The sequence below is a fragment of the Ochotona curzoniae genome, unplaced genomic scaffold, assembly GCF_017591425.1.
Source record: "Ochotona curzoniae isolate NIBS_2020 unplaced genomic scaffold, NIBS_Ocur_1.0 contig_2318, whole genome shotgun sequence".
NCBI lineage: Eukaryota > Metazoa > Chordata > Mammalia > Lagomorpha > Ochotonidae > Ochotona > Ochotona curzoniae.
In genome coordinates, this window is record NW_024465419.1 from 15,412,155 (window position 1) to 15,425,157 (window position 13,003).

The following is a 13,003-nucleotide window of genomic DNA, read 5'->3' on the forward strand; positions in this document are numbered from 1 at the left end:
ATTCAGAAAAGAAGAAAAAAATCTACAGAAGTAAAATTATAAACTTTAGCTATCTCCCATCCCCTGGATATTTTTGCTAAAAGGTGAGGGGCAACAAAACTAAGTACTGGGCCCAGCACAGTGGCTCAATGGCTGGATCTTCACCTTGCAAGTGCCAGGATCCCGTATGGGCACCGGTTTGTGTCCCAGTGGACCCACTTCCCATCCAGCTCCCTGCTTGTGGCCCTGGGAAAGCAGTGGAGGACAGCCCAATGCCTTGGGACCCTGCACCCACATGGGAGACCCAAAATAAGGTCCTGGCTCATGACGTCAGCTCTGGTCATTGGCCACTCAAGTGAAATGGATGGAAGACTGTCTCTCCTCTCCATAAATTTGATCTGCCTCACCAATAAAGATAAATACATCTTCCAAAACACAAAACAATGGTCAGTATTAACACATACCAGATGCAGACGCCACTGTTTACCCAACAGCTTAAACGGACTCTGGGGCCTCAGTCCATCAGCATGGGGCACACTGCAAGATCTGCTTCCCTTGCACCCTCCACTGCGAGCAGTCATTACTCCCCCAAGTACCTGACCGGCATCCCGCCCTCAGAACTATTTCATTCAGCATGTGCTACTTGTTCCATACTGAACTCTCAGAATCACTTTATACTAGGATCCTAAAGAAGGCTTACACAAAGCAGCTGTGTAAAGTTTCACTACTATTTCATGACAAGACGCCAAAGTAAAACATGAGGAATAAAAACATTTTATCTGTGTATTCAGAATCACACAAGTTACCTTTACAGTTCAATTTACTATACAGAAATCATTTGGGTCTTATATTTTCAGTTAAATCTTGATCTGAGATTACAATACTGTAAAAAAAAGTTTTACATTAATTCATTAAGTGTTTAAGCATACCAAATTCAAATACAAGGTTCAAACTTCAGATTTATGACAGTCTTTAAAATGCGGTACAGACATTTCTTTAAGTTATCCTATCATTCACATGTGGTGTTTGCAACTTCAAGCTATTTCACACAGAACAACCCTCCCTCAGATATAGCAAACTGATATGCCATGAGCTCAAGCCTTATAGTGAAGAACTCAAGGACCACCTGACAAGGTTTGGCATTTTCAGACCACAATGCACATGTAGAGAAGGCAGGAAACAAGTCCTCCTCCTCATTATGATTAAAAAAAATGTTGCAAGGTAGCTTGGAATTTTACACAAAACCCCATAATTATTATTCCTTGGAAAAGCCCAAGGGCAATTAAGTGTCAAGGACTTTGGGGTCCTAATTTTCTCTTTTATTAAGACAACCCATGAAATTCAATGGGCATAATCAAATCAAAAATAGTAATAAGCACCTACTGGTTTGAGATTGAAATTTATTAGAAATTCATGATTAATTCCTTTCCACCTTGAAATCAAGGTACAAAAACCAGCTATTAAGTGCATTCCAAACTTCTCCTATGTAGCATAGGTAGAATTTTCTGTCTGTTGGCACCAAAGTGAAGTCACATTTCCTCTTGGGAGACAGAAATTCCACATCTGAACATAGAATAAGTTAGGAAGAAGTGATCATTGTTGTTTATTACCATTGTGATTCTGAGATCCAGGATTACTAACACACAAGCAGTGAACAAAAAGCCAAGTCCTGGAAACAGCTGTCAGGTTAGTGATGCTAACTCCCCTCCCCTACTACCATAAAATCTTAGTATAAAAAGAATGAAAAGTAGTTACTAAGCAGAACAGATTGGAAATAAGAAACTAATAGTTGAAACCAAACCCAAAAAGGCCTAAACTTGAAATGACTGAAATCAGAAACTGAAGAAACAAAGTGTGCTTTACCACAGCCCCTACTCTGAATGTAAATATCTGCGCAAAGAGCATCCGCTTTCTGGATAGACGCAGCCCTTCTTTAAGTATCAGGGCTCTGCAGTTTTCTGCAACTGTATTTCCTTCCCCACGTTTATCCAAAGTATTTAAGAGAATCTTCCACTTCAGTCAAAGGATTTGTGGTTCAAAGATTTACTAAGATACTCTATGCATCCTATCTATACAAAAACACCTACTGATTATTACAATTGGTTTATGCAGGATTAACATTTTTGGTGTTAAAAATTGTTAAACATCATGCTTACTACTGCACATCAACTCTCCATAATGGAATCTGAACTTCACAATGATTTACCACTTTACTTAAATTACTAATTAAATAAATGAAAAGTTCTGAGCCAAACTAAACTTAAAATGGGCTATAAAGAAAAATAATTTCCAACAACAGTCCATATACACATCTATTCCAAAGCTATTTTTGCTAGCTAGCCCCTTTCCCAAAGTTTTAGCCTGAAAAAAGTTAAATCTACACAAAATTTTATTGCAATCATACAAGGGTTACATTAGGTCAAATACAACAAATACTATGATGCAATTTTACATTTATTAAGCTACAGTTCAAAGCACAAATTTACACATCCTAAATACACTAAACATATCTAATGAAGTCACACTGTTTGTCTTCCACTGACATTTGATATATCTGGGTGAAAGACAGTAACTTTACAAGACTTTTTAACACGAATCCTTAGTATAAAAACTGTGTACTTGTATGTAAACGGTTTAATGGGGAACCCAATTAATGGGCTTCCATCTCCACTAAGTCATCCATTTTGTTGCATATTTTATTTTAAACGCTTAAGGAGGGGTAGGACAAACTGTTAAATTTAAATCTGGATACATTATCTAATCTCCCATTATAACCCCCAATGAATTATAAATGAAAGCTGATTTTGTCTGGTCCCAAATGGCTATTACTAATATTTTTGTTTCCAAGAGAATTAACAGAATAAGGTTGTTTGAATCCCCCCACCCACTGGAATGTAGACCAGACAAGCTTAACCTGCAACTTCAGATCTAATGAAGCAGTAATGCCTGTTTAAGCTTCAGTGGGGAAGCTGTCTTCTTGGCTCAGCTGAATGCAAGAAGGCACAAAGAAGAAGTTCTTCATCATTGTGTCTGAAGTAATTCCAGCATCTTGCATTTCATACCTAAAGAAAAATAAGCAAAGTGCTGAATTTAAGTCCAAAGACCGCAACAATGAATAATGCAACAGGATTATAACTAGCCTTTAAACAACCCTTACAAGAATTAAGTTATATAGGAATTATTAGCAAACATCACCTCACCAACACCATCAGTTTTAAAACAAAATCCCCTTACCAGTCACGGAATGACATCATGTAGTAAACAGCTGGCCTCTCAAAGTCATTAAAAGCAGATGGTTCATGGAAAGAATCTGCTCCCATGTTGTCAAAGATAAGCCAATCGCCCACATTCAGCTCCGGCAGAAGACAGCTTTCCACGATCTGATCCAGTGCATCACAGGATGGACCCCAAAGGCTGCTTGGAAACAGAGGCTCATCTGCCTTGCATTTCTGTGAAAAAGGGCAAGTTTGTTCTCTTTCATTTTTTACTCACTCAGATAACTGAATCTGATGGATTGATAAGCACTCTTCACGGTCAGATCCAAGGTAAGCCCAGGTCAAACGCTAGGGTGCTCTTCCTTTAGCCACGTCATGGCCATGAACTAAAGTGGCTCAGCCCCAACAGGCAAATCACCAAAAAAGTACACTCCTTCCCAACCCCCTGTAGAGTGCTTCTAAAATAATTGGAAAATAGCTTTCAGCATTTTTTGTAATAACACTTGCCTTGTGAACCTCTGGAATGGCATTTAAGTCCTCTGACAGTTTACTTGCAAAAGAACCATAAACACCATCATTCATGTAATACACGAAGGCTGGTTCATCACTTTCGGTTTTTTCTACTGAAATCAAACAAGGAAGTTTAATTTACTATAAACTATTATTAAATAGGCTGAGTTAATCTATAAAACAAATAAATGCAATCTCTACCATTCTTCAACTAAAATGACTAATACTTACTGACACACCCATAAACAAAACAGGCTAAAAACGGAACGCTGAGGGGCCTGCCTGCACACTGGCTCAACAGACATCCTCTACCAGCAAGTACTGACATCCCTTGAGTGTAGGGTTGAGTTCTGGCTGCTCCACTTCCCATCCAGCCCCCAGCTTGTGGCTTGGGAAGGCAGCAGAGGATGGCCCAAAGCCTCGAGACCCTGAACCCATGTGGGAGGCATGGAAGAAGCTCCTGGCTTTGATCTGCTTAGCTCCAGATACTGTGATCATTTGGGGAGTCAGCCAGTAGACAGAAGATCCGTTTCTCCCCTCTATAAATCTGCGTTTTCAATAGAAATATAACTGAACACCTAGTTGACAAAGGAGACCCAGGAGCACATTAAAAAACTGCTCTGTGCCACTAGACATAAGGTAAAGTTTACAACCATAATGAATTACCACCAGCTACTTACTACAAACACTCAAGACACTGACAAAAACAACAAAATCACTGAAGGCAAGGACAACACCTCCTGGACATACACTGAGTAGGAGAGTAAAAATGCTAATCATTTTGAAAACATCTGTTCTCTGTGATCCAGTGATTTCTATGTGTAGTTCAAAAATGAACAAGGTACCTTGGAGAAACACTGGATTATGGAACTGAGGTAGGGGAAAAAGGAAAAAATGATAGTACAACATCCAGATCAGGAAACCAAGAAGTGGCTCACAGTATTAGGGACATGCCACACCTGAGAAGAAATGAAGATTTTTCGAGAAGCACTGACAAGAGACCACATAGTGCCTTCTTGTTATCTGACCTGACAGGACATAGCAGGGGTGGGTTATTTATAGTAAGTATCATTTGTAGGCCACACCAAATTACCAATTTAAAAGTTAGTCTGTTACAGCTGTCCTAGTAGCTCTAGTTTTTACATGTCCACACTAATTAGAATGATGTGCTCACAGAAACAAAACTGAACTTTACAACTCACCTCCAGCAGAAAATTTATCATTTTCAACAACTTTCTTTGCAATGATATTAACTGCAAGTGTGAATGCAGAAGACACATAGTAGCTGCCAGGTTCTGAAATGATTTTAATACCAGATCCTTCCGGAAAGTAGGCATCCAACAGAGGGCTGATAACATGATTAACCTATGGATTTAAAATTCCAGATTATGGCTTCAATATTTAGGAAAACACTTCACAATATTAATTGATAACTGCACTTTCCAGCAGTTTCAATAAGACTATAAAGCTTATCAACTTAGCAGCTCATTAGGCAGTTTTTTTTTTTTTAAGATTTATAGGTTTTTATTGCAAAGTCAGATATATAAGGGAGGAGAGGCAGAGAAGAAGATCTTCTGTCCGATGATTCACTCCCCAAGTGACTGCAACAGCCAGAGAACTCTTCTGGGTCTCCCACACAGGTACAGGGTCCCAAGGATTTAGGCCATCCAGGCCACAAGCAGGGAGCTGGATGGGAAGTGGGGCTGCTGGGGTTAGAACCAGTGCCCATAAGGGATCCTGGTGTATTCAAGGCGAGGCCTTTGGCTGCTAGCCCACTGCGACAGGCCCTAAGGCAGGTTTTTAAATCAGTTTACTAACTGACCAAAGACATTAATTAAAAAAATTAAAAGCAACTCTGGAGTTTAAACTTCCAGCAGCCTCCCAGCTGCTGGTGGGTCTCAGGATGGGGTATCTCCATGCTCGGATCCCTGATAACAAGACCGCATGCAAGTTGTGAGGTGTCCCCATGGGGCCAGTGTGCTATTTGGTGAAAAGCTCCACCTGCTGGCCCCCCAGCCAGTGACCTGTAGGGTTTTGGTTCTTTGAATTGCTGCTTAGGTAGATCCAGGTTGAACCCACAGTGCTTCTAGGACGTGAAACAATTGTAAAGATCCCCAATGACACTAACTCTGTAATCACTGAACAATGCTGACCACCGAACACCAGTCCATGCAAAAGCTATGGCTCAGGGCTTGTGCAGCAGAATCATATCCTGTTACCTGAGATGCTGATGGATAAGCAGGGCCATGACATTAACTAGCACTAGAACCAGGGGGTAGATTCTGTGAGTGATGTGTGGGCCAAACCCTGTGGAAAACTCTAGCCCCACTGGTTAGCTCAAGAGATGGGGTGGTGATGGACTAAGCTAGGTGTGGCCAAGGAGCCTGCCATCAATCACTGGTAAAGGAACCGACAACAGTCTGGACTGGTCAAGGTAGCAGTACCTGAATGTGCATCCTAAAAAGGGTGTGGTGTGGGCCAGCCTCAACCTTCATCAGCTCATACAAGCTCAAATGAAAGGCCAGACTTCGCCAGGCACTGGCCTAAACCCAATGGCATGTATGAGAACTGGGTCTGGGAGTGGATCAAGTGGAGGAACTTGGGAAACTCCCTTGAACATGTGGTCCAGACCTGGGGGTCGGACAAGCTGGGAAAAGTAGCTCCAACAGCTGGCTAATGTGTCAATTGGTAATGGAATGGGGTGTACCAGGTAGAACTGAGCAAACCTTAGCCCACAGGTGAAACTAGAAACCAGGACAGAGCACAGGTCATGCCGAGCTAGGCTCTTGCACCTACTGTTCTGCATGAGCCAGGGACGCTAAGCCACAGTGTCTAAGGCAGAGGTCGGGAAGGGTGAGGGGCTGAGCCAAGCTAAGTCAGAGCAACCACTGACATGCACGAGATCTATGGCTGAGAACAGGCCTGGTTGGAGAGCTAAGGGGACACCCTGAATTGGGCTGAGGTTCCCACCAAGGGGTGCATGGGCTGGAATAGGGGCTGTGTTCTGCTCAGGATATAGTTGTAGTCTCCCTTGGCACAAGTGTGGACTGCGATTGGATGCACCGAGCCGGACCAGACTCTACCACCATCTGGTGTCCTGGAGGACCAGGGTAGATGTGGGATGGACTAAGCTAGGTCTCAACCCCCTACTGAGCCATGTGTGAACTGTATGTGGGTATGGACGAGCCATGGCTAGGCTGAAACATCCAACAGCAAGAACCAGTTTGGGTTGAAGGCTGGTCAGGAAAAGCCACTGTTCCTGCTAGGACAAGAGGTGAACTGAGTAGGGCTGGCTCATGGATCCCCTGGTATGTGCATGAAATCTGGCATAGGGAGAGGTTCTGATGGAGGAGCCTGGGCAACTCCTCTGGCAGGACACAGACCCTGCAGGTAAGTGCAAGAAACATGATAGGAAACAGCCCAGAAAAGGCCATGGAAAGTTAACCACTAGTATACATTTGGCATGGGTTGGGGGAAGACCAGGCTGAATCAGTTCACGTCATCCACTGGCGAATCCGAGCACCAGAACAGAGTGTGGGTCAAGCCAGGTTTGGTTGTGACAAAAACCAGTGCACAATATGGAATGCCAAGGTGAGGTTGCTTGTACCGGATGTAACTGCACACCCAATCAGCACCTGTAAGAACCAGGAAGGGAGGAGGCAGAGGAATTCCCGGCAGGGGAGTAAGGGAGGGTTCCTTTGCTGGACAGCTACTCCCGCTGGAGAGCATGAGCTGGGATGGGAGGCCTGGGAGGGAAATAGTGGGCTCCTCCCTCTTGGGTTACCCCTTCTACAGGAGGGCACGAAAACCAGGACAGGGGCTGGGGTGGAACGAGGTATGGGACAGACGGGACTATTGTTACACATACTGGCAAACCAGGACGGGGCGGGCCTGGTGGGGGTTATTGTGGGTTGCTCCAACTAGGCTGCATTTCCCACTGGTTTAGGTGAGGGCCAAGTATGTGCTGGGCAGCACCAGGCTGGACTACAACACCCATTGGTTCCAGTGGAAGCCAGGGCTGAAAACAGAATCAACCCAGCAATTGCAACCACCAGCTGATCGGGGCTATGGACTGTGCCGGGCCCTGTACTTGCTAGCACATACAAGAATCTGGTCCGTGAACACCTCAGACAAAGTTTCTTTGGGGATCTCCACAATCGAAATACTGGACTCAGAACCCTAACCAAGAAAAGAGAGAAGACAGAACAGGTCAATCAACCATCTCAGCTATATGTTGGCAGTGAAATACAGGTCAAATGGAGACTCTATGATGGACTATTTCGATCAGTGGATTCTTCAAAGACCTCATAGTGCTTGGAGTGGCAAGATTGGCAGCAATTTATAACTGGTGAAGTATCAAAACCACTTGAGCAAGATTCTCGGAGCTTGCCCCACATCCGGTACCTGGGGAGGGTAGGAAATTGGATGGGCCTTCTCCCTTAATACCCCCCTTTAAACATGAAGGAAACAATATGGAAATAATAGTCTTGCCCACTTTCCTATAGCTCTTGAACCTTTTTACCCCAATTAACTATATAAAGATTGTCAAAAATATAATTTAAAAAAAAAGCAACTCCAATAGCAAATACCACTGGTTTTTTTTGGTCATTATTTTCTATACTTAATTGACAGTAGCAATGAGCAAAATTTCAAATCACAGGGGCTGACTTTGTAGCACTGCCAATTTAGGCCACTACCTGCAGCACTGGCATTCTATATGAGCACTAGTTCAAGTTATGGCTGGCCAATTGCTTTGGTCCATGCCATCCATACGGGAGCCCCAGATGAATTCTAGATTCCTGGCTTCAGCCTGACGCAATATCAGCCATTTGAGAAAATCATAGGGGACGTTCTCTTGGCATCTTGTCTCCCACCCTGTCCCCATAACTACCTTGCAAATAAAGTAAATCTTTGAGAAAGTTACCTCTTCCAATTGAAATTCAGTTCCTGTGAATCCTCCACCGATGTCTAACATGTTCATCGTAAAGCCAAACTCTCCCTAGAAACAGAAAACACATTTTAAAGTATTAAGGTATTTTTAAAAATAAACCAGACTAAGTCAACTTCAACATTATGTATACTGTCCCCCTGACCTTGTCTGCATTCTGGCATATTATGGTTTCAATCCTTAACCCTCTTAGTGAGGTGAATGACCTTATTAAGCCCTGAATACTTATGAGTATTTGATATTAAGTGTAATGAGAGCAGTTCAAACTGGTAGAAAGCACCAAGTCCTTCTCTTCAATAAGACCCTGCTCCGAAATAGCAAAACAAGAACTTACAGCCATGTCAAAAACACATCGTGCATCAGATATAGCATGGACATAAACTTGAGATTCTTTGCAAGCACTTGAAATATGAAATCTGAAATAAAGAAAAAGAGCAATAAATGTAAAGCATCACATTTTCTAGTCCTGGAATTATTACTCCCTGTACTGACACTGGAAGCATATTAACTTTTCCAATTAGCCTAATTATTCAAATTTGAATAGGAAATCAACCTGCTCCACAGAAATAAACAGGAAATGCTTATATGTGAATAACAACCAAACTGGATCACAAAATTTCTAGGCTTTCAATTTCTCATCAAATATAAAATACATCTATTGCAAAATAAGTACAAATACTAGCTCAGCTGAGTAAGCCACACTTAATACCATTATTAAAATTTCACAATGCTTAAATTTCATAGAAATATGATTAATTTTAACAGTGGATATACAAATTTCAAAACCTTTAAGTATAATGAAATGAGAATTTTTAAATGTGTCAAAATTATCACATGAAGAAAAATAATCATTACTTAATGATTACTAGCTGGTCAGTCTTATCACTGTCTAGAGCACAGAAAGATTCACTACTTCTAATCATTTCTTTTAAAATCATTTACCTGTATATAAAATCGTATAGAAAAATAATTTAACATATTGTTGATCTTTGCGATCAATTGCAAGGCAAGAACTTTCATGAAGCCAAGATTAGCAATTTAGCAAATCTAGGGCTTATTATTGCTATGCTCTCGATTAGTACCCAAACTATAGTAAAATTAAACTTACTCAGGTCTTAGTCCCCCCACCCCCAATTTAAAAACAAGGCAGGGTGGGGGCCCAGTCCATAGATAAGCTCTGCTTCCAATTCAGCTTCCTGCTACTGTACCCTGGGAACGGAGAGAAGACAGTGGGGTGCTGGGGTGCTTTTGGCCTCTACCATTCACGCAGACACAGATGAAGTTTCAGGGTTCAGATCTAGACTGACCTGTTGGGGACATTTGGAAAGTCCGCAAATGGACAAGTATCTTACAGTAAGAGGAAAAGAGGGAGAGAGAGCGAGGGAAGGAGGGAGAGACGGAGAGAGGAACAGGGGGAGAGAGGAGGAGAGACAGAGAAAGAGAAACCTCCCATCTGCTGGTTTATTTCCTAAATATTTCAATAGCCAAAATGTGGCCAGGAGCCCAGAACCTAATGTAGGCCTTCCATATGGACAGCAGAGACCCATGGCTGTTACCTAATGCTTCCCAGTTAGCTGGAATGGGGAACAGAGCCAGGACTCCGACCCTGGCCCTCCAAGAGCTACACCAAGGGGCTGGCCATCGGGGATTTCAAGTTAAAAACTACTTCAATAGCTAAACAGCACAAGATGGTCAAAATACTTGGACTCCTCACCCACATGGAAGACTTGGAAGAAGCTCCTGAATGACCTAGCCCAGCCCAGGTTCTTGCAGACATCTGGGGAGTTAACCAGCTGATGGAAGACATCTTTTTCTTTTTTTTTTTTTTAATTTATTTTTATTGGAAAGGCAGATTTACCCAATCAGCAGTGCCCTCTGATTTAACATAAGCAGAACACATTTTAAAAAATTGTATTGGAAAGGCAGATTTATAGAGAACCATCTTCTACCCACTGATTCATTCCTCAAATGGCTGCAGTGGTTGAAGCTGAGCCAATCCAAACCTAGAAACCAGGAGCCTCGTCTAGGTCTCACATGAGTATAGGGTCCCAAGACTTTGTGCTCTCCTTTACTGCTTTCCAGGCCACAAGTAGGGAGCAGGATGGAAGTGGAGCAGCTGGATCACCAGCCAGTGCCCACATGGGATCCTGGTACTTGCAGGGGGAGGATTAGCCAATTGAGCCATTGCACCAGGCTCCCAAACAAATCTTTGGAAGTTTAAGACTTATTCCAGTCTTCCATGTGTGTTGCAAGGGTCCATCACATGGGTCATCTTTCTCCCACTGCTTTTCCCAGAAGCTGAATCAGAAGTGGAGTAGCCAGGACTCACTGGTGCCCATGTGTGAGGGTGAGGTCTTAGGTGGCAGCCTTACACACTACACCACTGAGCCAGCCACTTGACTATCATTTTAATATGGACTTCAATCATACATTAACCTATGGACCACTTTGTCTCTGGGAGAGGGGTGGGGTACAGGCAAGGGAGGAGGTGCACTTACCTTGGAAAACATTTGCCTTTCTTAGATAAATCTAATGCATATTTAAAGACCGAAAGTCAAATCTTTGATGTCATGAAAATAAAGTCCTGCATCAACAACCAGTAAGACCTATCACCATACCACAAAATTTAAAACAAGTACTTACTTAACTCCAATTATTTGGACATCAAGTTCCTTAGCACATTCCAAGAGATGCCTACAGTTCTTCAGTGAGGTGCCAAACTTCATGCTACCTTCTCCACCTCCAATATTGTCTTCTGTTGCAATATGTAGTAAGACCCTAAGAGAAGGGGAAGATGATTGGGGCAGAGTTGGTTTACATCATCATCTTTATATGAAGCCTGAAGGTTGTAGGAAGTATGTTGATTATGTTGACAGTGCTCCAAAATCCAGCGTCGGATGAATCAAGTGAACCTAATGAAAAACAATCCTGCATAGAGAAAAAACTAGCAATTAGGGCCTAAAGCATGGAGCTTACAAGGACAGGAATATGGAAAATGCTGCGAGTTAAGACTGTATAGCAGCAAGAGTCAGTTGGGCCCTGTAATGAAAGGTGACATTACTTTCAAATGAAGTCCATCAGTTCATAAATCTACCCCAAAAGACTAAATTGAATAGCAATGCATCATTGTCTTTCAATAGAAACATCAGGGCTTGAACTGTCTTCCAAGTCCAGAAATGGTCCTATCTAAGTCATTCTCTAACACATCTACACATTTCTCCCAGCTGATTTCTAACTGAAAAAATTTGGAGGCTTTGAGTTACGTCTCCAACAGTAAACTTTTGGTTTACTACTCAGTATTTCCTCCCAAACCATCACAGAAAGATGAACAAACAGAAGTGAATACCTGGCTTGTGGGACATATATAACATCCTTGAAATGATCTGGTCTAGTCCTGCCAAGGTAACTAACTGTAGGTGGGACTTCAAATCCAATGAATCTGAAGCAGGTTCATTTAAACTGATAATTACTATGGCTAACGTTATAAATATCCAAATGGCCCTTGGCAAAAATAAATAAATAAATAAAAAGTTCCCCATGCCTGCAATAGATGCTCATAATATAAAAATTATGTTTACATTATGTGGTACCAGTCACCACACAAGCTAACACAGCCAACAGTGCAAAGTAGGCCTTCTTTCAAAACCATGAACAGGTATTCTCTACAGGGTGCCCACAGGGCCTTATCCTAAGGTTCTTAGTACAATTAGATTTACATTCAAAGTTAAGTGTGAAATGAAATAGATAGAAACCCTTACCTAAATAGGAATAAGCAAAACTACAAGGGCACTGCTGCAAGACAGTGAGAAGCATGTATTACTATACAGTGCTGAGTGATTCTCAAGGCTGCACACTCCACCCCCTCAAATAAACCTTACCTCTGTGAACCAAAGTCAACTTTTTAACTTCATTCTCTGAATTTTCTGAAGTATCTCTACATCCTACTCCCAACTTGTCAAATAACTGACAGAGCTAATATACATAGCTATGGCTATAATTTGATGACCACATAAAGATTCCTTCTTTCAGTTTAAGATTGTAACAGGTATCTGGGCCAACTCCAAGATATAGTGGGATAAGCCTCCATTTGTGGCCCTCACATCTCATACGGGCTCTGGTTATTGTTCTAACTGCTCTACTTCTAATCTAGTTCTTTGCTTACAGTCTGGGAAAGAAACAGCATGGCTCAAATACTCGGATCACAATGCCAATTGGGAGATCTGGAAGAATTTCATGGTTTGGAATGGGCTCAGCTGGCCTTTCAAATAAAAAATAAATCTTAAAAAAGAAAAAATATCTGATGAAAGGATAGCAAAATTAACTAAGGAAAGTTATAATCACAATAAACACC

The 13,003-nt window shown here is 42.0% G+C and overlaps 1 protein-coding gene across 7 annotated transcripts in view; it reads right to left on the reverse strand.

Annotated features, from left to right (window-relative positions):
- Positions 1-748: 748 nt before the first annotated feature.
- AZIN1 (antizyme inhibitor 1) overlaps positions 749-13,003 on the reverse strand; it is a 30,339-nt gene continuing 18,084 nt past the window's right edge. For 4 of the 7 annotated variants that reach the window (XM_040972670.1, XM_040972673.1, XM_040972672.1 and 1 more), the window contains 7 exons: positions 11,296-11,430; positions 8,987-9,068; positions 8,629-8,703; positions 4,907-5,069; positions 3,702-3,817; positions 3,214-3,428; positions 749-3,041 (listed from right to left, as the gene is read on the reverse strand). In XM_040972670.1, the coding sequence (XP_040828604.1) occupies positions 2,930-3,041; positions 3,214-3,428; positions 3,702-3,817; positions 4,907-5,069; positions 8,629-8,703; positions 8,987-9,068; positions 11,296-11,430 (898 nt within the window). In that variant the 3' untranslated portion in view covers positions 749-2,929. The remainder of the gene's footprint in view (positions 3,042-3,213; positions 3,429-3,701; positions 3,818-4,906; positions 5,070-8,628; positions 8,704-8,986; positions 9,069-11,295; positions 11,431-13,003) is intronic. The other 3 variants (XM_040972675.1, XM_040972674.1, XM_040972676.1) reach the window with 1 other exon arrangement.